Source organism: Leptidea sinapis, chromosome 20 (assembly GCF_905404315.1).
Source record: "Leptidea sinapis chromosome 20, ilLepSina1.1, whole genome shotgun sequence".
Taxonomy (NCBI): Eukaryota; Metazoa; Arthropoda; class Insecta; order Lepidoptera; family Pieridae; genus Leptidea; species Leptidea sinapis.
The window spans coordinates 13,337,136-13,364,589 of NC_066284.1; the positions used below are offsets into that span (position 1 = coordinate 13,337,136).

Genomic DNA, 27,454 nt, shown 5'->3' on the forward strand with positions numbered 1-27,454 from the left:
GATAAATCAATTCTTTATTTAATTAGACATACAAAATATTAACAAATTAATTAAAATAAATTGTGTCCCACCCAATATGAGATTTTGGTCCAGAGGAAAAAGTCCCGTAAAACCTTTTTATTGACTAAACATTCAAAATTTTATCATTATTTCGATTTTTATGAATGACAACCCTGTCATTCGTATTGAGATTCGTTAATTTAAATTAGTCGCAATGTTTCTTGAACGTAGTAGAAGCCTAACTTTAGGGTTGTCGAATAATATCTCTTATCGGCGGAGTTTCAATCCGACGCGTATATTTTACTTTATTACCTTTATCTTAATTATTATCTATAACAAATCTTATATTAAGTGAACTAGGGTTTGGTTTCGAATAGTTCATCGTTACCATCTGAAGCCAATTAAACTGCAATCTTGTATAATTACTACTCACTGTTTTGGATCAAATCTTATAATTTTAAAAGATCGTATGTAGTAAGAAATCACTGTAATAATACAATTTAAAATATTTTAATCGACCACCCCATACCGGTGTTACATGTTGAGTGTCCGTCGCCATGCTAACACTGTCACCTGGCAGCACTAATGCAGCTGGCAGCATTAGTGCTGCCAGGTGACAGTCTACATTTTAATTACTTATTATTTATTACAATTTGGTAATTTATATCAATAATTTTATAAATGATTATAATGAAATAAAATCAACTTAATATTAAGATAAGAAATAAAATAAAATTATAAATATGTTGGTAACGGTGATTTACGGAGTACTTTAATATATTATAATACAATAACGAAAATTTAAGAAAACAATTCCTTCTAGCTTTTCTATGTAGTATTTTGTTCTTGATAAAATAATAAAAACGCTCCCTAAAATAATAGAAAGCTAAGTTTGGAAGACTTGTAGTTAAAATCAGATTGTTGTGCCATCATTTAACTTTGTTGCTCGAAAAGTCAAACAGTACGAAAAGTAAACAATTTTATTATGTCCAGCCAGTTTTTGTTACTGAATAAATAAAATGTCTGTCTTAAACACCTCTCATATACGGAACCAATGGTCTTTCAATCCGTTCGTGAAAGCATATCTCCGGACACGTGGGATCGAATCCAGCAACGTTTTCCAACATTTTGTGGAGTAAATAAATGTATATTATTAAACTTTATCGGTCTTACAAATAAACTTGTTATAAAGTTATGCCTGAGAATAAACCCAAGAATATGCAAAATGGTGACTATATCGCAGCCAACACTTTCAATACAACGATTATTCTGAAGTTTCCCAAATATCAAGCAGCCTTCCAATTAAACGAGGTAAACATTATACGTCCGAATCACAGCGTAAATACTTATAGTTGGCCAACGCCTTTGATGTTCTATGAAATACTGTCAGGGTTGTCACATTTCTTTTATTTTTCATTTAGTTTTTTCGTAATTATTTCCTGTTCGTATAATGTGTGTAGGGCACTAAGATAATAAATAATACAAATATTTATTAAGTTAACAAATTGGACCTGTTCATATTTTGTTAGAATCCCCGATTGAGCGCGATTTGAAATACAACTAGCGTCGTTTATCGTTGTTTTTTTTTATTTTTTTGGCTCTCTGTTTTTCCGAGGTAATCTCCGGAACGGCTGAATCGTTTTTAAGGGAACTTTCACTGTTTGTTAATAGTTAATAGAAGGGGGAGAAATAGGGGATGAAAATTTGTGTGGTCACTTTGTGACGGGAGTGTGGATAGATGACGTTCGTTTTTTTTTTTGATTGCGCGAACACATAATATAGCAACCGACATTTGAAATAAAAGAATTACTAACTACTTGTCCACTTTTTCCATAACTAACTTTTCGGGATTAGCTAGCTACGAATAAGGCAGAAATAAGAGTAATAAGAGTAAGAATAAGTATCATTATGTTATAGGTATACCGAATTAGCACTCCCGGAAACTTTGAAAATAATGCCCGTAATGATTTTAGTGAAAAAGTCCGCCAAATATCCGCCATATCTTGTACCTCAAAATAGATGTCATATTATTTAATTGACACTCACGAAGACCACAAAAATGATACCCATATTGATTTTATTGAGAAAGTCATATGAAAATGAGAGAATAATATCTGTCGTCTAATTATTATTAAAAAATGGAAGTCTGTTACTCCGAAACATGACAACCAAAAGATTTAAATTGGCATGCTAATAGAATGCTATTTATTGGAAAAAAATGAACACTTTAACGCCGGTAACAATATTTTTGATTCTTTGTAAATTATCTATAGTTAATTAAATTCTAACTTACGTCTCTTCCGTATCCGGAATCTGGTGAAATTTTAAATATAATGTAGATATATGTGATAAAGTATAACAATTGATCACTTGACACACAAGGTTTAATATATTTCAAATATCTGAATGCTGCTGTACAGAATCTATATATTTGTAATTCAGTACTCCTAATTTTTAGCCACCTTTCTCTATTTTTTTAGTTTGGGGAGTATTGTGCAAGCACTGTTTGAGTTCCCGTGCAATGTGCGCCGTCTCTATTGAAACAACTGGGCTACTGAGAGTGAACGTTTTATGTTGTAATATGAGCGAAATCTGCTTTTTTGCAGAATTTTTTGCTTCCACGAATCCTAAAGCGGAACTATATTGATATGAGCGGGGCGTAACACGTGTGTGTCACATGAACGTGTTGCATGTCTCGTCCCTTCTCATCGCAAAAAAGTATCTTTAGATAAGATGCATACAGGATAATGTTGTTTAACACAACAATATCACATCTACCAAAAGTAGTTCACTTTTTTCCTCTCAAAGCACGGAAAGATACAGATGCTGATATATAGTACAGATATCGCGCGAGTTGAATGCAGTCGGGGCCTGAGGTAAACAGAGTAGTGCTGTGCTGTAGTCGTCACTTACCGTGTTATCGCGTTCATTGAAGTTGATTTGGACTTTCATACAAATTTTGCCGGTCGCTGCTCGCATGTGTTTGACCAGTACAGCAATTTCGATATATCTCTAAGAGGTTGATGTACTGTAAACATCTATACTGCCAATCGCGTATTAGTCCCGCGACATTAAATGGAACTACTTAATTAAGTTTTATTTTAAAATTATCAGAATAAATAATGTAGTTATAAACAAATTGAAATATTTAGGGGATTAAAAAATCTGCAGAGACCAAAGCCATAACGAAGCGCCCTGCGCCGTGCCGCGAGTCTTGAAATTGCTTAATCGCCTCGTAGAAGCTCCGCCCTGATGCTGATCTATTTATTAACAGGCTTGGGATGTTGGTACTAACTGGTAGTTGGTACTACTCTAACTTTGTGAGTCCTCGCATACCGGTTTAATCAAAATAAATAATACAACGTGTTGCAAAACGGGGTATATAAATAATTATCAAAACCAAAAATGATGTCAACCCTAGTAAGCTGTCATGTCAGGGAACCAGATTATTAAACACAAAGTCATACGTATTTAACCTAATTATTGTCAACTAAATGTTTGCTAACTCAATACGAGGATGTCATTATACTTAAGTACTGGCTTCAAAAAGTCAAGTTGGAAAAAATGATTATGTGAAGAACAGAGTGTATTTTTCCGATTGCCCAACAGTTGCCGAGATGGAATAGCGTGTTGAATCGGTTTTCGCATCAATAACACCGACGATGTTGCGATATGTCACACAATCCATATCCCGACGAGCGAGCTTGTGTATTGGCAAGGCGGAGCGCACTTTGAGCCGTTCCTGTCAATTTGACGTTTATTATGAAAAAGTAAGTGTTCGTTTAGTTGGTTTCGTTAAAGACATAACTTAGGTTAGGTCTTTTAAATTTTTGTCGTTCTGCGAATTAGGTAGAATTGTAAGTACATTCTGCGTAGTTTACTCTTTAATTTTACTGAAATAGGATTTGCACATCAGTGAAAATAAAAATATTTTTTATTTTTCTGGGGAATGTTATATGGGTTACTACGGTTCATAAATATTATGAAGGGACGGACCCGTTATAAGGCCCCATGTAACCTCCTTTCGGCTTTGTAACACCTGTATAACACGTACACGAGACGGTCTGTAAGAGAATTAAGAACAATATTTTTTTCAAGAAGTGCTCATAGTGCTTCTATTGATTTGGTTCATCTACTATGTTTTAATATTAAGATTTTAGACATGTGATGCCAGTGATCACATACGGAACGCAGACGAGGGCGCTAACTATGGGCCTCATGAGATGTTAATAAAAGATGAATAAAATAAAATAAAAATGTGTGACAGTACGCACACAACAAATTATACTTCTTTGGCTTAACAAAAAAAAATCCTTAGAAAAATATATATTTCTCTCTATGTTACGTTTGTACAAAGTATTTTGTTTATTTGTATTTATTGACTTTTCTCGGGCAGTTGAAACATTGCAGCATGAACAACTAATCCTAAATCTAGATGATTGTGGAATCAGGGGTCTATTAATAAAGTGGTGCAAAAATTATCACACAAATCGTACATACTGTTAAAGTACAAAACACACACAGTGACCCCTGGGTGCCTTACATTTTTTATCTTATTTTTTTTTTTTTTTATTAAAACGGTTACAACACCAATTACAATAATTTTTATGTGAACGACTTGGGAAACTGCCTAAAATACAGCACGTGTTACCAATTTGAAAATGACACTTGCCTTATTGTGTCAAGTAAAGATGTCAATAGAGCATGTGAAGATGTTCAGTGTGACTTGGACACGCTAACTAAATGGTGTTATGGTATGCTAGTGTAGTTCTAAACATTAACATTAGTAACACTAAGCTCATTATTATCAAATCGCCCCACATCACGCACTACACTCCTAAATCTATAATTTCACACAATCATAATTGTCTGCATGGGCTAGGAACCTGTAGGTGTCCTGCGATTGTTATAGTGATACACATAAATACCTTGGCCTAATAATTGATTCAAAATTCAACAGGAGCTACCACATCGAACACATTAGCAATAAGTTACGCCAGTTCCTAGGTAATATTAAATATTAAAAAATAGAATTCCCTTTAAAGTAAAAATTATGCTTTATAATTCATTAGTGGAATCCTATATTCAATATGATATATATTACGGCCTAACAAGCTATGGCCGTACATATTCCTCATATGTGAAGCAAAATATCTTCAAGTTCAAGTCAATTAAAACAAAACGAAAATGAAATATTTAAATATTGCAATATCTTGCCCATTTATGATAAAGTTAAGCAAATTCTATTGAGTCAATACTTTTTTAATGAAAAAATAAGATTGCAAAAGATTGAACATCCTATACAAACAAGAGCCATAACTCAGAAACGGTTGTCGAGTCTCCGGGCCTGCAACGTGTACGGCGAACGAACTGCCAATTACCTAATACCTCGCTTGCTAAATGAGCTGCCCTTTATTGAGCGGCAAAATTGAAATCCTAAAAACATTAATTATAGACTAAAAGATTATCTATTAAAAAACTATAGCAGCTAAGAGAATTTGAACCTGCTAAGTTATATTTATTCGTTTTTATGACAATAAATTTAATTTATAGCTTAAGCTGTGACGTATTATTAAGTAGTTATTAGCATTAGCTGTGACCTAGTCTTTATGTAAGTCTATATCAGTCAGTATATGTAATATGATAAATATTTAAAAAAAAGAACAATATTGTAATAAAGAAGGTATTAAATATAACCATTATTAAATATTAAAGTATTATTATCATTTTTATAATTTAATCCATTGGTTGACGTTCAGTAGGCTTGGGTCTCTCTTAACTCATACGCATTTCCTTACGCTACATTAAATTCGTACGGTAGCCAGTCCCGATAATGCCTATACGACGCAACGACTATTCCATACATCTTATTTAGACAAGTATTGGTCACAGTTAAACGATATTCAGCAACGTATGGGCCGCTCGGTAGGCATGCCTACTAAAGAATTGTAGCGAGATAAACCGATTACTCCCGAGTCCCGACCCCACATGCGTCTCACTCGCTCCATATTAGGAGTTTAAGGCTTCTGTTCTTCTGTTTTTTGTCTACATGAGTATCATTAGAGTAAATAGGTATATTCATTGATTAATAATTATTATTTTATTTTTATAATAAGAAGTTTATTCCGTCATCCGTGACCCGTGTAGAGTTCCTACTATGATAAAAAGTTGCTATGTGATTTGTGTTTTAAATAGGTTTTAAAAATATTATAATGGAGAAATTAAATTAGTGTGCCGGTAATGATATAGGTACAGGTTTCAATAATAAATAAAATAAAAGTTGTTCCTTTTAATAGACCAGTACATTTACGAGTAATGTTCAAACATGGCATTTAAGTGGGAGGCTCCTTTGCACAGGATGCCGGTTAGATTATGGGTACCACAACGGCGCCTATTTTTGCCGTGAAGCAGTAATGTGTAAGCATTACTGTGTTCCAGTGTGAAGGGCGCCGTACCTAGTGAAATTACTGGGCAAATGAGACTTAACATCTTATGTCTCAAGGTGACGAGCGCAGTTGTTTTTGCAGAGCTCAGAATTTTTAGGGTTTTTTAAGAATCCTGAGCGGCACTGCATTGTAATGGGCAGCGTATCAATGACCAGCAGCTGAACGTCTTGCTCGTCTCGTCCCTTATTTAAAAAAAACATTTTTGAGATATTTGTGTGGGTGAAAAATTACCGTTCGACCGCCCATAACTAATGTTATTGTAATCAAAACAAGTTACAACCTGAAAACCCGGCAAAAGAAGTGGTAAGTGAATTTATAAATATCAGGTTTAATAATATCTAGAAAAGCTCAAGGAAAGTATTTAAATTATAATATGAACTATGAAGCCGACAGCGTTGTGCTATTTTGAGATCATAAGTTTCAAAAATTATAGGAAAAAATTTGGGAGGGGTACTGCCATGTTGGGTCCTCACGGACACAACCGAATTGGGCCGTCACGCCCGGAGAAATACCACTCCCCCACTCGAAAACGGCGTGAAATAGCGGCTATGCCGCTGTGTTTCGTCCGGTGAGTGGGGTTTCCGGAGGCCTACACCCCCCCTCCCAAATAGAAATGGCAGCACGGACTAAGAATAGACTACTCCAGGACGGTACCAGGCTATGCAGCCCTGGAGAATCTGTCCCTGGGCGTCCACAATTAGGGCCTGTACCTAACAGTGGTTGCCCAGGCTGCCCCGCGTATTCTGGAGGGGGCAAATCTGCGCTGACTCGGGGCAAACAGAGCAGGAGGCTCAAATCACCCTCCTCCACACTCGCTGTAGACTTTTGCAACATCAGGGGGCTTCGCTCAAATTTAAATGCCGTCCACTTTCACCTGGAGACGGCCCTGCTCTTTTTGACCGAGACACAGATATCCTCCCTGGCTGATTCATCTTACCTTTCATACCCGGGGTATAATTTGGAACACTCCTTTATACCACGGGTTGGCGTGTGCGTTTACGTCAGGAAGGATGTCTGTTCTCGACGCTTGAGTTATCTTGAAGGAAAGGACCTATCCATCATCTGGCTGCGTGTAGACTGCGATGACCATCCGCAAATCTACGCATGCCTGTATAGGTCTCATAGCGGTAATGCAGAGACTGACCGGCTCCTCGAACGCATCCAAATGGCTACAGATTCCGTGTTGGCGCAGATCCCCACTGCAGAGATCGTGATTCTTGGCGATTTTAACGCCCACCACGCCGAATGGCTAGGCTCAAGTACCACCGATCATGCAGGGAGATCTGTTCACGACTTCGCCTTAGCATATGGTCTGACGCAAATGGTTATTGCGCCAACGCGAATCCCAGATGTGCAAGATCATACACCTTCACTGTTGGACCTTCCGTTGACCTCACATCCGGACGGCTACCTAGTTTCCGTTGACCCTCCTCTGGGATCGTCGGACCACTGCCTGATCCGGAGCACCGTGCCGATCACGCGCCTAACAAGGCCCCGCTTCTTAGGCTGTCGCCGCATGTGGCACTATAGGTCAGCAGAGTGGGACGAGATGCGGTGCTTTTTTGCATCCTACCCGTGGAGGCAGATCTGTTTTTCGCTGGGAGATCCAGATGCCGCTGCTGACGCTGTTGCTGATGTGGTACTGCAAGGTATGGAACTCTTTATTCCATCCTCCTCTGTGCCTATCGGTGGCAGGTCCCAACCATAGTTTGACCGCTTCTGCAAAATGGCCTCTCGCCGAAAGCAGGAGTGTTATCAGGCTTGGGTCAATGCGGTGGTATCTAAGGATGTGAATTCCAGCGAACTTAAAAAACACTTCAATAATGCCTCCAGGTCCCTTTAAATAGTTATTGCTGACGCGAAGTCGAAGCACATTGCAGAATTGGCCAGAGACTTGCACGCCTTCCCTCGGGAACTCGTGCGTTCTGGTCGCTCGCCAAGGCTGTCCAAGGAAACTTCTACCAGCCAGCCATTCCGCCACTGCACAGGGATGATGACTCGCTGGCCCATGACGTGAAAGAGAAAGCTGATCTCCTGGGCTCCCTCTTACACCGCATATTCCGCGGTGCGAGTCATACATGCCGGAGGTAAAAATCCGGCATGGCGCCGTGCTTAAGGCGCTTCTCACCTTGGACATTCACAAATCGAGCGGTCCCGATGGCATTCCCCCGATAGTGCTGCGGACATGTGCTCCGGAACTGGCGCCGGTCCTTACCCGTCTTTTCCGGCTCTCCTTCTCTTCAGGCGTAGTCCCGAAATTATGGAAGGCGGCTTTAGTGCACCCGATCCCTAAGAAAGGTGTACGCTTAGATCTGTCCAACTACCGCCCCATTGCCATTACCTCCATTTTCTCCAAAGTAATGGAGTCGATCATCAACCGCCAGCTTTTGGGATACCTAGAGGGGCACCAGCTGATCAGCGACTGCCAGTACGGTTTCCGTCAGGGTCGCTCAGCTGGTGATCTTCTTGCATACCTCACCCATAAATGGGCGCAAGCGGTTGAGTCGAAGGGAGAGGCGTTGGCGGTGAGTATGGACATAGCGAAGCCCTTCGATGTGTGGCATAAAGCGCTTATAGCGAAACTGCCATCCTATGGGCTTCCCGAGAAGCTTTTTGGCTGATCGGAGCATCAAGGTTATTATCAACGGTGCATGCTCCGACTTAAAACCCATAAGCGCTGGTGTCCCGCAAGGCTGCGTGCTATCCGCTGTTTCTTCAGCATATCAATAATATGCTGCAAATCAGCAGTATTCATTGCTATGCAGACGACAGCACAGGGTATGCATCTTACACCGGCCGTGCCAACATGTCCCGGGATAGCGTCGACGAAAACCGGAACAAACTTGTGTCTGAAATCGAGACTATACTTTTCAAAGTCTCGGAATGGGGCCGACAAAATTTAGTCCAATTCAACTCCAAGAAGACACAAGTTTGTGCGTTCACCACTAAAAAGTCTCCCTTTGTCGTATCCCCTCGTTCCGAGATCACTCCTCTAAGTATGCGGGTACGAAACTTGCGACGGCTGGAGCGACGGCGGGGCGCGGGCGGGGCGGTGCGGCGCGGGGCGAAGAGATCTGTGTCTTGCGTGTGTACGAAACAAACTTCAACACGTAGTGTTGTGGTAAACATGAATTCACGTCGAAGAGAACTATTGGAGCCCAGTCTCATGATGGTGTTCATCCAATAAATCAACGAAGATGCAGTTTGGGAGACTTTTCTACACTTTATTACGAGCTACGTTGTCATTCAAGAAAGTTCTACAATTACACAAGAATGAGTATGGAGACATTCGATTATGTTTTAGAGAAAACTACTCTTTATTACTGTGATAAAAATGCAACACTATGTACCCGCGCGAGCGGCGAAACCAAACTCGTCGCTCTGCGCCGCCACCGCTCTACCACCCGTGTCGTACACAGCGCTTAATGTTTTTAATTACATCTGATTTGCATTTGATTACATCGCCGTCGCGCCGCCCAGCCTGTCAATACAATGCCAATGCATACTTGGCGTCGATATATCGAGCAACGTTCAGTTCCGTGGTCACTTGGAAGAGAAGGCCAAACTGGCCTCAAAAAAGCTTGGTGTACTCAGTAAGGCGAGACAGTACTTCACTAAAAGCCACCGCCAGCAACTCTATAAGGCGCAAATTCGGCCTCACATGGAGTACTGTTCTCACCTCTGGGCGGGTGCTCCCCAGTATCAGCCTCTTCCGACCGCATACAACGAAGAGCGGCTCGAATCATCGACGATCAAGTCATCTCCGATCGCCTTGCTCGTTTGCCCACTCTCATATAAAAAAAATATATAATTTGAGTCTTTATACAAAGGTCCTCTGTGATTTGAGTTTAGTCCTTTTTTAAGCCACAAACGTTTCAAAAAATATTACTTTATTTAAAGTTTTCAATAATAATATTATAGATATTAATCAATATCATAAATGCATGAAATTTTAGTACTTCTACAAAGTAAAATATTAGGTTGACCATAATATGGTACAGAAACTATATGCGAAACACAAACAGCTTCAGTATATGAAAGGCCGGCAACGCTCCTGTGATTCCTCTGGTATTGCAAGAGAATGTGGGCGGCGGTGATCACTTAACACCAGGTGACCCGTACGCTCATTTGTACTCCTATTCCATAAACTGAAGTACTGTCAGACTATAGCGCAGTTCTACGACTAGTTAAATGTGCAGTGCTTACCTTGCTAGAAGACCAATGCACGCAAAGCAAATGGTATAGTTTGACAAACTTACGTCAGGGTGGCTGCGTCTAACTTGCGTGACGGTATGCGAGAACATCGTAATAATTATTGTTCCCTAACGAGACAAAAGAAGTATAACTTCAATGACACGCGAGGGCCCGGACCACTAGTTATAGTTATTAATAATAGTTTGTACCCCTTCGCTGTCCGTCCGTCTGTCAACGGGCTACGAATCTGTACAATTATAACGAGTAATAAAAACAAAGGCAACTAATTGTAACAGGAGCGCAACGCACCTATAATAAAACCTTTTACAAAAGTATTTAAAAAGTACATTGTGTTTATTTTGTACGGTATCTTGTACGATGGCAATACCCTCTGCGAGTCATTGGGGCAAATCCATAACTTACCTCATACGTGATAGATACGTGAGGGAGGGGGGAGAGCGAGTGTCACAAATATAATACTTAATATAAGTATATTAAAATACAAGATTTTAACTACATACGGTCTACTAATCTTGATAATTTAATGGTTGTTAATTGTATCTGTTTGACTTACTGTAGATGTTATTGAAAAAATTATTAAATGAAACTGTTTTAATTTTATAAATTTCTAAATGTATAATTGTGTAATATGAAACATCACACTATGTAGAACTCCCCCACCCCCTAACAAATGTGACCAGCTGTGACAAGGACGAGGAGGGGTCAAAAGTTCACTACATTCGTATGACGTAATTTATGGATGGTCCCATACATAATAATAAGAAAAATACAAATAGTTAATGTTAGTGATTTATACAATACTTTTTAGTTTGCTTTCCGATCATCCTATGTGGTTGATTTGCCTGGTGATCCGGTTAGGTTGGGTATATATCCTTATGTCCAGCCTGTATTGATAATGATAATAATTAATAAAACAACACGAGACTATTTAAGTTGCTCAACATAACATTATATACACAGGATGTAATCATTAAGTCTTACACTATTTACGTTATTTAATCAGTAAAATGGCTAAATGTTTAATATATAAGTGTTTTGTACCAAATTTTGGAAACTTCTTCTCGTTTGATTTATAAAATGCAAATGATATCATTTTAGTGAATAGATTACGTAGGTACTTTTGATATCAGTTTATGGTTTCTTGATATCTGTAATAGTAACCAACTAATAGCCTGGGCACACTCAATGAATACATTCTGCATACATTAATGAATATAATACGTACAAAATATCTTTCGGCATTGAGGTGGTATCGATCTTGTGCTGCAGCACATAATTGATGCAGAGAACTTTAAGTGATGGTGAATAATCAAACACGTGCAGATCATTATTCTCCAGCAGCAGATCATCATCACTATCGTTTTGGAGAAGCTGTTGAATTGTATTTCTCTTGCTTATTCCTGTAGGGCTGCGAATAAACAGTATCATGTTATGAAATATTATAAACAAATATATAAATACAATTATATTTATTTACAATAGCCTTCCATAAAATCATAACGTCACACGTTAAGTGGTAAGAGGGGGGGGGGGGGGGGGGGGGTCCAAGTTTTGTGACATCACATTTTTCCAGAGAAGTTAACACATTATGGAATGGAATGAAAAGTATGGACAATGTTGGAGTGGAATCTAAACACACTGCTGTTTTAATATTTTCATGTCTGAATGTAAAAGCAAGTTAAGTGATATCACACTAGTTGGTGGGGGGTCTCACAAATGTGACCAGCTGTGACAAGGATAAAAAAAAAATAAGAATATACATAAACATACGCGCACTGTTGAGCGGTCGCCCATTGTGCGCTATAGTGAATATGTCTGTGTCTAGTGCAAAAGCGGTTAAGTGTACGAGCTGTAACATACACATTTCGAAAGTTCTTGCTTTCATACGAAATAGACACGACGTGGTAGACAATGAAAGCTTGATAAGAATTTGTGCAACGGCTTTCGCTGAAGAGGAGATCGATGAAGCTAAGAAATTGTTATTTATTTCTACGAAGACTAACCAGAAACAAGTGTCAAGACGTGAAAATAAAAAACAGAAAGACTAGGAGGATATGATTACTGTGTTCAAGACCATAGATCCCGAGCAAATACCAATTTTTGTGGCATATGACCTTCACAAATTGCTACCAGTTTGATCAGGGGCGTGCATTCCATATATGCCAATAGGCATAGCCTACCTACCATATTTAGAGTCTAAATAATATACCTAAACTAGATTTCAAGTTATTTCAGATAAATTAAGTTCTTTAATTTTATAATCGAACTTTTATTGAACACCCAACCTGTAAGTTTTTCACTACGCGATATACTAAATACTTACCTATATACTAGGCAGTACCGATAATGCCTACTCATGGCTAGTAGAATACGTTCAATTTCTATAACAAAATTTATTTGTCAAGGTTAGACGACCACAGCAAAAAATATACAAAGACTATGTATATCGTTCTTAAAAATGATCATCGCAATTTGACTTTTTTGGCACTTTCTGAGTAGGCAAGCTCATGACAGTTCGAACTGACAACTGCAGATGTCACGAATTAAACCAACGAAAGAAATTATACCTACATTATGATTTATGAGTAATTATTATGAAGTATCTCGTTCGCTTATTGTCCGAGTTTCAACCTTATTGCGCTCCCATAAGAGTTTTGACATCGCACATGACGTGATTCATGATTGTGAGATATAAAATATGACATTTCCGGAAATAAAAACATATTGTTTAGTTATCAACAATGACAGCGCCATTGTTTTAGTTGTTGTGTTATCGTTTACTTTATATCACGGGCGTGAATTATTAAGTTAATTACATTAGTTATTTGTTTTGTGTTGATTTGTTTATTGTTAATTATATTTAGTGTTTGTATTGGGAAAAAAAAAGAAGTAGCTGTGTGTTTTGTGTTTAAAATAGGTAACTAGTAAGGAATTAAAATATAATGGACAAATTCTAGTGTCGCAATTGTGGCGAAAATACGATTTTTTTACTTTACTTCTTCAGAAATGCGGTACGTATCCTTTTGCACAATTTTCGTTCGTAGATAAAATAAAAATTGTTTATCTTAATAGTCCAATGCCAAATATTAGTTTTACTCAACAAAAAGGTAAAACTATGGGATATTTCAATACCAAGCATTAAGAAAAATACACTTGGCTAGCTGGATGCCACCATTCCAATTTATTGTTCTGCTTTCCTTGCTGTTTATTTTCTACAACGAAGACTGTGTGGAATGATACTGGTTACGGTGACTTGAATAATTTTTCAAATCTTGCTCAAAAACACGATTAATCTGACAGAACGGCAGAAAAATGTTGGTAAATGAACTTATATTTATCCTTATAACAGGAACTAAACTTTTAAATATTAATCGCAACTACGACTAGTTAGGCTTCCAGTGCCTACCGCTCTGGAAAACCAATGCACACCCCTGGTTTTGATCATGTAGATATGAGGAAATTATTGAAGGATTTGTTGGTTCTATAGTCTAATGTTAACGCTATCAAAAGCTATGTTACTAAAGAACAGTTCAAAGACATGAATGAAAGAAAATTCATAAGGTCGAATAATTACATTAACACCAAAAGAGGAGGGTATATCGAAGAAGACTGTTCAATAGTGGATGTACCGCCAAAGGTAGCCTGTGCATTAGTTCAGAGTGTACAGAGTGCCAGCTCTAAAACGATTAATCACTCACTCACTCTCTCCCAATCAAAGTCAAAGTCAAAGTTCTATAATTGCCAGAAACATTGACAAGTAAAGTTGTTACAAATTTAAGAACAGGCACATGTTTCGTCTTGACAGACATGCAAATATTTTCGTGGTTTCTCTTCACAATTTTATAAACCTAACACAATCAATAAATTATTACTGCTACATTTAATTTAATCAACGTAAAGCCTAGTAAAAGACCCTACACTACACATTTACAATAATAAATGAAATGCTAAGAGATAATGTAGTAAAAATTTTCACAACACAATATAATATTATTGGTAAAAATAGTTTTCGTGCCAGTTACCACTTCGTTTGATAATATTCATTTATTGAGTAAAAACAATATTTTTTTGATAGTGTTGTTTAAATTTAAAAATAGAAGTCTGCAGCTATCAAAGGGCTCTATACCAGCCACAGTTCTAATACATCTCTTTTGAGCCAGTCGTATTTAGTTTATGTTTGTGGAGTTACCCCATAGCAAGATACCATACCTAATTATAGATGCTATATAGCCATGACAGGCAATGATTGCAGGTTCTTTTGATATAGTCTTTCTGGTTCGCCTAAGAGCAAACACAAATTTATGTATCCTTTTAACTAGTGATTCTATATGAGCCTTCCAGTCTAAATTTTTATCTATACTAATACCAAGGAATTTTATAGTAGGGACTTCTTCAATTGATTTACCTTGATAACTTATACTCTTAAACATATTATAATTCGTGTTCTTGTTACTAAATTGAATGATTTTGTTTTTTTTCAATATTTACACTTAGTTTGTTTCTTTCCATCCAATTTATAATTGTTAAGATTTCATCTTAAACAATTTTGTCATTATTTATTGACGGGTTAAGGTTAGGTATCAGAAGAGAAACGTCGTCCGCAAAAAGTATGCATTTTCGTGATGTAGAATTTGGTAAATCATTTATACTGGGTTGCCGAGAAGTTGACGTCCAAAGCTAAAATTTGAATTTGGCTCATTTTACTGGCCAATGTTCTGGGAAGTTTTTAAAAATAGAAGCCATAGGCTCCCCATCAAAAATAAAATAAATTTTTGATACCTTGAACATTTTATTAGCTGAATTTAGCTGGAACAGTTATCTTGAACTTACGACTCAATTATAAACTAGTTCCGCATTGTCTAAACTAGTCATAGTTTATGTGGTTATTGCAACTGTAGTTAATAATTATCTATATATATAAAAATGAATTGCTGTTCGTTAGTCTCGCTAAAACTCGAGAACGGCTGGACCGATTTGGCTAATTTTGGTCTTGAATTATTTGTGGAAGTCCAGAGAAGGTTTAAAAGGTGAATAAATATAAAAATGCTCGGAATTTAATAAAAACAACAATTTTGTTTTTCCTTTGCTGTGTCCCCCGTCGTTCAAAAATCAAATTGAAATAATAGTTTAAAATTAATAACTAATTAGAATTTATACCTTTCTAACCCTCTCATGAGGTATAAAAATAACCTTAATTTTTTATACAGAACGTCTGTCGGGTCAGCTAGTCAACAATAAAGTGAGGTGAAAAAAGCGGATAAAAGGGGAAAAAAATTATTATCTCCTAAACTATGCAAAATCGTAGAACATACATAGGGGTGGTTCGGATACTCATCACCATGAGGCTTTCAAATTTAAGCTTTGGACGTCAACTTCTCGGCCACCTTGTATATAGAAGAAACAGCAAGCGCCCTAGAATGCTGCCCTGTGGTACACCTGAATTTGAATAGGTCCACTTGGATTCATAAACCATTATAATACAATTTTGTCCAGAGTTTCTTATATGAACACATTGTTTTCTATTTTAAATATAAGTTTGTAGCTAGTTCAAAGTAATAAGCTCCTTAAACCATATTGATAACATTTATTTAACAATATATCATCAGTCAAAGGTCAACATAGTCGGCTTTGGTCATGTAAAAAAATACGCCTGTAACTTTTTTTATTGTCAATATATTTTAAAATATGACTAAACAAAATGTAGCACTTGTAGCACATTTTCCTTTTTGGAATGCGTATTGAACCTCACATAAAACATTAAATTTTGTAAGAAACTAAACCTGCAAAAAACAGGCGTATCGAACTTGGGTTGCGGCGCTGGGCACAAAGGATCCGAACTGCAAAGCTCTTAAGAGGAAATATAACCGTGCCTTCAGATTTTTAAGCGGTAAATCGCCCGTCCAAAATCGAAGCACGTCGCCAAAATCGGCGAGCAGCTTTCCAGTTTCCCGACAGGAACTCGCAAGTTCTGGTCGTTGTCGAAAGCTTCTCGTGGCAACTTCAATCAGCCGTCCCTGCCGCCGTTGCACATGAGGAATGACACCCTGGCCCGTACGGCAAAAGAGAAAGCCGATCTCCTGTGCGCTCTTTTTGCCTCCAACTCAACTCTTGACGACAACGGAAAAACATCGCCGACCATCCCGCGGTGTCAGAGCTCTATGCCTGAAGTTACAGTTCAGACAGAAAACTGTTAGGCGAGCTCTGTTTACGTTGAACGTCAGGAAGTCGAGCGGGCCGGATGGCATTTTTTCAATCGTGCTTAGAACGTGTGCCCCTGAGTTCACGCCGGCGATAACACGTTTATTCCGGCACTCTTATTCTTAGTCCCTGACTCATGGAAGTCAGCATCCGAGTACATCCGATCCACAAAAAAGGAGACAGTAGGATCTGGCAAACTACAGGCCTATTGCTACTACCTCCCTGCTCTCCAAAATCATGGAGAGCATAATCAACTGCCAGCTCTTGGTATACCTAGAGGGTCACCAGCTGATCAACAACCGACAGTACGGCTTTCGCCATGATCGGTTGGCAGGTGATCTTCTGGTATACCTAACACATAGATGGGCGGCGGCTATTGAAAGTAAGGGGGAAGGCCTGGCAGTTAGCCTGGATATAGCGAAGGCCTTTGATCGTGTACGGCCCAAGGCGCTCCTCTCAAAACTTCCATTATTTGGGCTTTCCAAGAGATTGTGCAAGTGGACCTCCAGCTTCCTCACTACGCGCAGCATACAGGTCGTTATCGACGGATATTGCTCGACCCCGAAGCCTGTGAATGCTGGAGTGCCCCAAGGCTGTGTGCTATCTCCCACGCTGTTTCTTCTGCATATCAATGATATGTTGCCACCTCCAACATACATTGCTATGCAGACGACAGCACTGGTGATGCCATATACACGGGCCATGCTGGTCTCTCTCAGGAAATCTTCGAGCAGTGCCGGGAGAAACTTGCGTCTTCTATCGAGTCCTCTCTTGAGAAGGTCGCGGAAACGGGTAAATTGAACCTTGTCCAATTTAACCCCCAGAAGACTCAAGTTTGCGCGTTTGCCACTAGAAAAAACCCATTTGTCGTATCACCGCTCTTCGACAACACTTCTCTTAAAGCCTCGCCTAGTATCGGAATACTGCGTCTCGAAATCTCGGCGCGGTGTTTCCGGGACGATACGACATGGGTAATTTCAAAAAAAGCACGTACACCTTCCTTAAAGGCCGGCAACGCCATTATTCCATAAAAAATATTCCATAAAAAAATAGAACCAGTTTACTTTGCATTAATTTCTCATATAACTTGGATGGGATCGGAATAAATGTGATCGGTCTATAGTTGCGTGCATCTGTTTTATCATATTTTTTGTGGACTGGTCTTATTATTGAATATTTAAGTTTTTCTGGGAAGAGGTCGAATCGTAGAAACCGTTTCACTGGTATGACGCGGCGTCAAATGTGACAGGAATATTTAGGGCCGCTGATATAAAAATACCATTGTTTATATTATATTAGCTGACCCGGCAAACGTTGTATTGCCATATAATTTATTTTTAGTATCTATCGTTTTCTCAGACTTACTTTTTAAAGCCGACAACCAAGACCACGAAAAAGTCTTTTCATTTTTCGGGTTAATATAATATAGCTTATGAAACTCACAAAATATTAAATTGATATAACTCTAAATTTTAACCAAGATCTTAATAGAAAAATCCAATGCATAAATTATGGTTTTATTTAATCTAATCTTATTTAACCTTATGTACTTATAATGACTTTAAGTGCGATTTAAAAATTAACCTTAGAATAGAATATCATTTATATTTTAAAACTACTATCATACAATTATCTATCGCGTTTTTATTATATTATTATTTTCCTCGCATGAGAGCTCCGATGATAAACGCGCCCGATCGCTGCTAAATTCAAAGTGCTATAGGGAGAACCGCGGCCTCCGACGCGCTATTTAAATATAAACTCGTATAAACGCTACGTCCCGCAATTTTTAAATCTGTAATATCTTGGAAAATGTTCATTTAAATCATATGCTGTAAAGGGTCATATAGATCTATATTCAATCAACAATGTATTTAATTAGATAAGGATAAATGCTGTATTAGTTAAAATCGCTTCGAAAATTAGCTATTATTTGTCGTAAAAAGTAAACGACAAAAAATGTTACTGGGGATATCCATAAGAGATAGACATAATATACCATAGTGGAGTTTTCTGTAGACCTTTTCAATGTGTACAATACTTAGTATATTATTTTGATAAATCTTATAGGGTTCAGCGTGCGTTTGCAATGTAAGCGGAAATAATGAAATTATTTACGACATCACATTAGAAACCTCAAAAATAACAGTATTTCTCCACTATTTAATGGATGTTATTATACATATAAACCTTCCTCTTCAATCAATCTATCTATTTAAAAAAACCGCATCAAAATCCGTTGCGTAGTATTAAAGATTTAAGCATACATAGGGAAAGGGACAGAGGAAGCGACTTTCTTTTATGCTATGTAGTGATTATTATTATAACACTAGCTGACCCAGCAAACGTTGTATTGCCGATATTAAAATCGCGATACAAAAGTAACTGTTGATCGTAGATGGGTGAAAATTTGAAAAAAAAATGTCAAAAAAATTAAAAAAAAAATCGTGTGGACCACCCTTAACATTTAGGGGTATGAAATAGATGTTGGCCGATTCTCAGACCTACTCAATATGCTCACAAAATTTCATGAGAATCGATCAAGCCGTTTCGGAGGAGTACGGGAACGAACATAGTGACACGAGAATTTTATATATAAGAAGATCCGTAGGAGAACCAAAGTTACCGACTTAGCCAGCTGGTAGCGAAACTGAAGTGGCAGTGGGCAGGGCACATAGCTCGACGGACAGATGGCCGTTGATGCAGTAAAGCTCTGAAATGGCGACCACGTACCGGAAGACGTATTGTTGGTAGACAAGATAGGCCAAAGATCTGGTCAAGATCGCTGGAGAAGGTTGGATGAGGGCAGCGCAGGACAAATCCTTATGGCGATCTTTGGGGAGGCCGGCCTTTGTCGAGCAGTGGACGTCTTTCGGGTGAAATGAATAATGATGAACAATTTCCTACCTTGTTCCACCAAACACAATCACTTTATCTCCATATAAGACTGATGCCTGTCGTCGTCGCTTGCTTGGTGGTTGTCCGTTGGGGTTAAGAGGTTTCCACGTATTTGTCTTCAAGCAGAATGTATACATGTCGTTGTAATGTAATTTTGTTTTAGCGTTATACCCTCCGAATATATACATTTGGTCATTATAAATCCCTGGAAAGTAGAAAAGTTATGATTAACATTTTTTTATAACAATAAGGGACGAGACGAGAAGGTCGTTCAGCTGATGGTAATTAATACGCCCTGCCCATTACAATACAGTGCTCAGGACTCTTGAACAACCCAAAAATTCTGAGCGACAGTACAATTTCGGTCGTCACCTTGAGACATAAGATGCACAGTAATTTCACTAGCTACGACGCCATTCAGACCAAAACACAATAATGCTTACACATTACTGCTTCACGGCAGAGAAAGGCGCCGTTGTGGAACTCATAATCTAGCCGGTATCCTGTCCAAAGGAGCCTTCCACTGATAAATTCCCTTAGTCACCTCTTATGACATCCTTGGGTTTGTGACTTCTCTTAATTAATTCTTAAGCATACTATCTATAAGCACGGGGCAATTAACATAAAAGTATTGAAAACAAAGATGATTCTAAACGAATCGATTTTGAGAGAAGATACGTGACGCCATTCAGTTATTTCTTTAAATGGTTTTAACGCGTGTAATTTAGACAACGGATGAGGCGAAGCGATTGACACCTAGGACAATTAACTATCTGGACTCCTGTCAAACCGTCGACCATGGATTGGAATCAGCAAAATGTCGTTGTCGTTGAAATAAATAATAAGCTATATATTTTTACTATAGGCAAATAAAAATTTATATAAATAGAATTTGGACCGGCGTTAAATATTGCCTTGCTCTATTTATGACGCCGAGCTTCTTCAAAGCGGAAGAAGTTTGGCTTTGCCCTTCAAATGACCGAGGAGTAGGAAGGCAATCGCGCGAGATTTCGATAATAGGCGAGGCTTTAAGAGAAGTGTTATCGAAAAGCGGTGATACGACAAATGGGGGTTTTTAGTTGTAAACGGGCAAACTTGAGTCTTCTAGTGGTTAAATTAGACAAGGTTCATTTTACCCCATTCCGCGGCCTTCTCTAGAGAGGACTGGATAGGAGACACAAGTTTCTTCTGGCTCTGGTCGACGATGTTTCTCCCCGTGAGGAAACTGGTGGTCCACATGCACAAACTCTCAGGAAGCCTAAGTGATGGAAGTTTTGAAAGAAGTATCGTGTGCCATACACGATCAAAGTCCTTCGCTTCGTCCAGGCTAACCGCCAGGCCTCCCTCCTTGCTTTCGATAGCCGCCACCCATCTATGTGTTAGGTATACCAGAAGATCGCCTGCCGACTGACCGTGGCGAAAGTCGTACTGTCGATCGTTGATCAACTGGTGACCATCTAGGTACACCATGACCTGACGGTTAATTATGCTCTCAATGATTTTGAAGAGCAGGGGAGTCGTGTGGTTACGTGCAGAGCGCCTCGTAAATTGCTGGACCTGTCGGTGTACGTGGTCGACCCGGAGATATTCTTAGTAATGCCGATCGACTTTCTCGAGTTTTTTTTTTCAAACTCAAATAAACGTTATTCAATTAAGTTTAAAATAAGCGCATAATATTTCATTCGTTCGGAAAAAGTTGAGTTAAGTTCATAGATTATTTTACAATGGCTGTAATATATACAAAACCAATTAGTTTCTAAGGTGCTGCATCAAATATATGAATTGTGTTTAAACAATATAAATTATTTCATAAAAAGTAATAAAGAAAAAAGTAATAAAGTAATAAATGATCGTGTATTAAATGCGTCAACCTTCAGAGCTTGAATTAATTGTTTGTGTACGGATGCTTCGTGAAGATAATGGTCGTGATAACTGTCACAATTAGTAATTATTACATTATTAATTATAATTTATTAACTATAACAGGTGGACCTGGCAACACAAGAAGCACCCGTTCACGAGTTGACGCATGGACCAACCATCGTTCCCTTCTCACACATTTGAGGGAAGGAGACGACCCGGCACACGACGCCGCCGGTATAATTCATAATCCAGCGGATTAACATCGGGACTAGACGACGGCCAGTCTTCAGCTCTGATGAAGTCCGAAACGTTCGTTTCCAACCAAGACTGCGTAGACCGAGCTTTATGACCCGGCGCAGAGTCTTGCTGGAAGGACCATTCTTGGTTATTGATGACATGTTGTTGTTAAGGGGCTTCACTACCTTCTCAAGTATCTTGATACACTTGCATGGCGCAAGTTTTGATACCTTATGGTGCTCCCACATTGCCGTTATAAAATGTTTGTAAACATTTTATAACACCAAAACATTTACTAACAAATGTTAACAATTGTTGCACTTTGTTAGAAACTGTTACATGTTATAAGTGCTCCTACATTGATGGAAAATGTTTAAACATTTTATAACATCTAGTATTGGCTCGCAGCGACCTGCGTACTCTAACCCCCACCGCACCGCACCGCCTATCCCGCCATCACCCTTATAAAATGTTTACAAACAAAAGATAACACATTTTACTAACATTACTAAACATTTTCTAACATGAAAATTTATTTGTGATTAAATGTTTGCTAACAAATGTTTACTAACGTTATTAAACATTTTCTAACGGCAATGTGGGAGCACCATTATTCACAAAAGTATGGCTCAGTCACTTCTTAATAGCTAATACCCCACCAAACCATCACTGAAGTTGGATAGTGCCCACGTTGCACTCTGTCGACTTATTGGGAAGCTTCCTTAGAGCTTTTTTGAGCATAAATACGGTCATTGTTTGTTCAAATGTTGCAATTGTAAAAAAAAATCTCATCAGTAACCAATTTTTTTCTGTGACCTCCCTTTGCGTACCGCTTCAGTAGTTGTTTCGATATTACCTATTCTTTTATAAATTATCAGTTAAGAAATTACCAGTACGTCTCTAATAGGCTGCAAGTCCACCACATTCGTACGAACACTACGTGGACGGTCTCATTGTACCTATTAATAGCGCAGTACACAAACATTTTACTAATACCAATTATATGGAGAGTTGTAAGAATTGCATTGGGCTCAAACCTTGTGTAATGCAATCACAGCGATTCGGTTCTCTTTATCACCCCACTCCGTTCTAATATCGCAAAATATTGCACAATGTATTAGCGCCAAAATGAGGAAACTCGATGAACAATCATAATATAGAAATTACAGATTCCAAATTCAAATATAATATTTTGTTTATTTTTAAATGTAACAATATTTATTGCCAGACTAAGTATTCATGTCACATTCATAAGATTATACAATCTTAATATGAAGAATTATTATAAGTGGACCACGAGCATCTATTTTTAGTTTAATATTTATCTGAATTCAATTTTGTCGCCCTAGCACTAAGTGAATGTGAAAAGACGTATAGCAAAGCATAGCGCCGTGCCGACCAAGCCATAGTTTACACTAGAATCAACAATCTTGTTGAATCAAGTTGTCTTGTTAAGAGCGCTCGGACGGAACCCGAGAGCCGTGGGTTCGGGTCGCGCATCTTCTTCGATTGACCATAAAAAAGAATTTATTTAAAAATTGAAATGACGCGAATGAAAGACAATCGATATAGAGAGACAGATCATGTAACAAGTTCTTATTTGCACTACTACTTGTTATGCGGTTGACTGTGACTGGAATAACAATTTATTTAAAAATTGTGACGCAAATGAATAACAATCGAGAGACAGATCACGTAGTGAATGAAAAATGGCCGGTCTTCAGCCTAAAGTAATGTTTAAGTAATAAGAATAAAGTAATTGGAGAATTATATTGTTTGATTCTACAAAGATCCCATATGTGAGGGAATGGATCCAACATGTGATTGAAGGGATCCCATGTGTGAAGGAACAGCTCACACATTTATATTTGGGGTTTTACCCTTTTTAACCCATTTATGTACATTTATTTTGGATATGGTTAGGGTAAAATGGGCTGAAGGTTAAAAGGACCCCGTGCTGATTTTCAGATCTCTTACCATTTTAGAGGGCTATTTTATATTGCCCAATCTTTATTTAGGTAATTAAAAAGTAGTATATAATATAATATATACCAAAGTATTCATTTGTATGATGTTGACTTCCATCAGTTTATCCAAATAGTTTTTTTTATATAATTAACTATTATCATGTACCCTACCTTAATTGTTTCAATGTATGTAGATTGATACTTTTACTACTAAGTATAGTTAATAGAGTTTTATTTTTTACATTATTATAACTATCATGTTATAGCAGTAACTTTCTTTCACTCATCCGGTGAAAGTTTAGAATACAAATTGATATTAATATATTTTATGGACACTACAATTTTTATCAATGGGAGGCTTAATTGTACAGGATGCCAGCTAGATTAGGGGTACCATAAGGGCACTTTTGACTGCCGTGAAGCAGTAATTTGTAAGCATTATTGTGTTTTGGTCTGAAGGGTGCCATAGCTAGAAAATACTGCGCTAAAGACACTTGTCTTCATCAACATTCAAAACTCTATGTCTCACAGTGATGACCACAATTTATTGTAGTGCCACTTAGAATTATTGGGTTTTTGAATCCAAAGCTGTATTGCATTGTAATGGACTAGTGTATCAATTACCATCAGCTCAACATCTTGCTCATCTTGTCCCTTATTGTTATAAAAAACTTATGGAAATAAATAAATTAATTTTACTTCCAGCTTTATTATACTTACAAGCTGAATGACTCCTTCTACCCTCGGGTTTAATTCCATTTGTATCAACTGTCACCCAAGTCTCTGTTTCTATGTCCAGATAGAAAACTTTATCACAATACACCTCATTGTTAGAACTATAAGGCCTGTTAAAGTCACCTCTGCCTCCAAACACATAAATTCTATTTTTGTAAGCCAATGCTGTGTGGAAGTCTCTAGGAACAGGTGGTACACCCTTAGTATAAATGCAACTCCATTCCATCGTGTCCAAATTTAAACAATGAACGTTATTTGTGTACTGGTCTGTTAAATATTCAAATCCTCCAAAAGTATACATTTTATTATCTATTAAACATGTTGCATGGCCGTCTTTTCCGTTCGGTATTACGCCAGACACCACAGGTGTTGACCACTGATATGTGTTTGTGTCAAAACAAAATACAGTGTCACCTGCTATTGACTCATTTCTTCCACCCCACAAATAAACCTTGAAAGTAATTGAAATACAAAAGTGTTAATAGCTCACATTGTCCGCAAGGTCTTTTTTATGGAAAAAGTAATGAATTATATGTGACTTGATGGAAAGACCAAAAAAAATGATCACCACTGGCCTTACCATCTTGCAAAACAGGAGTCAACCTCGGAGTATATACACTCCTATTTAATGTAATCATGTCATATCAAGGAAACTACTTAAGAAACTTCATTCCAGTTTGGTTGTGCATCAAGCTATTTAAAAACAGCATGCATATTTTTAGTCATTGCTAATCTGTAAAAACTACCCACCACATACAAACAAACCCCTTCTTTCAAAAAGAGTATACACATTTCGGACTATCATTCTTCTGGTGTTTTAAAAAAAACATTATTGTTAGCAATTATATAGGATTTGGCCAATTATGAGATAAAAATAATTCCTTATAAGTCACCTAAGCCAGCTTCAATAGCAAACTTAACATAATTAGGTACTAAGATTATAAAAAAACTATTACTTTATGTCCATATGCCACACAAGAATGCCCATATATCTGGAAGGGTGCATCAATTGTCTTGTTATAATCTACATTAGCCCACCGGTACACGGTGGTATCTAGAACATGGACCGGTATTACTTCCCAATCTTTATAATCCTCCGTGGAACAATAGCCGCCGAATGAATATATTTTATCTCCAACAGAAACTGCGGCGTGATTCACCCGTCGCGGTCCACCTTCCGTGTGAACTGTCCACATCATATTTGTCACTCACAAAATATCTTCTACACAACAAAATGTAGGTACGTGATCGTAGTTGAAATTCACTGTTTATTTATTGCGTATTTACATTCATATTACTAATATTGAATCAAAAATATCAATCACTTCTCATAATAAAAACTAATTTAGTGTAGAGATTAATATTAAATGTTTTGTTTTGTTTAAGGAAAATGCCATGCAAAGTTGAAAAATTGACAATTTCACAAAACCGAATTCAAAGATAATTTCCATTGAATTTCTGTATTTTAATTCTTTCGCGAATTTTCTTTAAAATCACAAACGTCAGTTTGCTACAATCTGTCAAACTAAATTAAGTACATAGTACGTCATTGGTTTTAGGAGAAAAATGGGTAAGCATTTCAGCCACATTTATCTGATTAAAGATCCTCCGTTAGACAATAAATTTTATCTGCACCCATGCTATAAATCCTCTATTAAAGATTCTGAAACAGCTTATTGCCAACATTAAAACACAAAGAGTGTTGTAATGTTGTACTGAATTTCATAACAACACTCCTATTTTTTTTTCATTCCCTTCATGCTCAAAGAGTTTTAACAGACAGCCACATTCTTATTGCTTGATGCATAGCATCTGTATGAATTTCAAAAAAAGAACATTTTGGTTTACGCGCGTTCCACACCACCAGACCGTCGCGCGCCGTAAAAAAAAGTATGTTATTCGAATCCCCGCCATTTTTCTTCCATATTTTTATTGTTTTGTTTACAAAAAATGAGCGATTAATTTCCAAAAGAACAATATATTCAAATGAATTTTAATTATTGCACTATACAAAATGTAAATTACTACTAAAATAAATAATTCTTTCATTAATACTTAGTTTATTTGTATATAATCATTAATGGATGATATTAGGTTACTACTAGGACTGGCTGTTTTAATGTTAGCAGTAAGCTAACAGTTTCAGAATCTTTTAGAGGATTCATATTAAGGGTGTAGATAAAGTCTTGTATGCAACTATTGATAATTAGGTATTAAAACACTCATGTGATACTATTATCACACTCGGCTTCGCCTCGTGAGATAAATCCACATTCGTGTTTTAATACCCCTTATTACACAACAGTTGCATAAATAACTATTTTCGCACTTACAGTTCTATCGAAAGTTTGGTTTAATGTCTTTGGGCTTTGTCGTGATGAAGGACGACTTTACTTCCAGAACGTGTAACTTTAAACTTATTCATATATTTTTTTAACTGACTTCAAAAAAAGAGAAGGTTCTAAATTCGTCGAATTTTTTTTTATGTTTGTCAAACCTCAAAACTTTCGACTGGGTGAACCGATTATGATAATTCTTCTTTTATTGGAAAGGATATACTTCAAAGATAGTTTGGTGAGAGTTTGGTTAGTTAGTTCTGATTACGGAATCCATGACAAATTAACGGAACTCTTCAATTCTTAGGAGCAAATTAACAATACTAGGCTGAATTTGTTTATGCTATCCGGATATTTAAGTCATCTACCATACCATAGCTGTTTTGGTCAAGTAATTGTCGTAGTCGAATATGATGATCAGTGGAAGTCCTTAACGACTTACAGTAAGGGTGCGTGGCAGATTTCTTACTGTCTGTAATCAAATTGCAAATCCCTTACGTTCATTGCTGCATTGCAAAATTTAGTATATCTACACATATTTAGACAAATTGTTCGATAG

The 27,454-nt window shown here is 37.5% G+C and overlaps 1 protein-coding gene across 1 annotated transcript; it reads right to left on the reverse strand.

The window, feature by feature from the left end:
- Positions 1 to 26,235, reverse strand: LOC126970092 (kelch domain-containing protein 3-like). The gene is made up of 5 exons (XM_050815819.1): positions 25,516 to 26,235; positions 24,545 to 25,010; positions 19,767 to 19,962; positions 11,887 to 12,069; positions 1 to 11,545 (listed from the first exon to the last, which is right to left on the reverse strand). The coding sequence occupies exons 1-5, from the start codon at positions 25,756 to 25,758 to the stop codon at positions 11,482 to 11,484; spliced, it is 1,152 nt and encodes a 383-aa protein (XP_050671776.1). The 5' UTR covers positions 25,759 to 26,235; the 3' UTR covers positions 1 to 11,481.
- Positions 26,236 to 27,454: the final 1,219 nt, after the last annotated feature.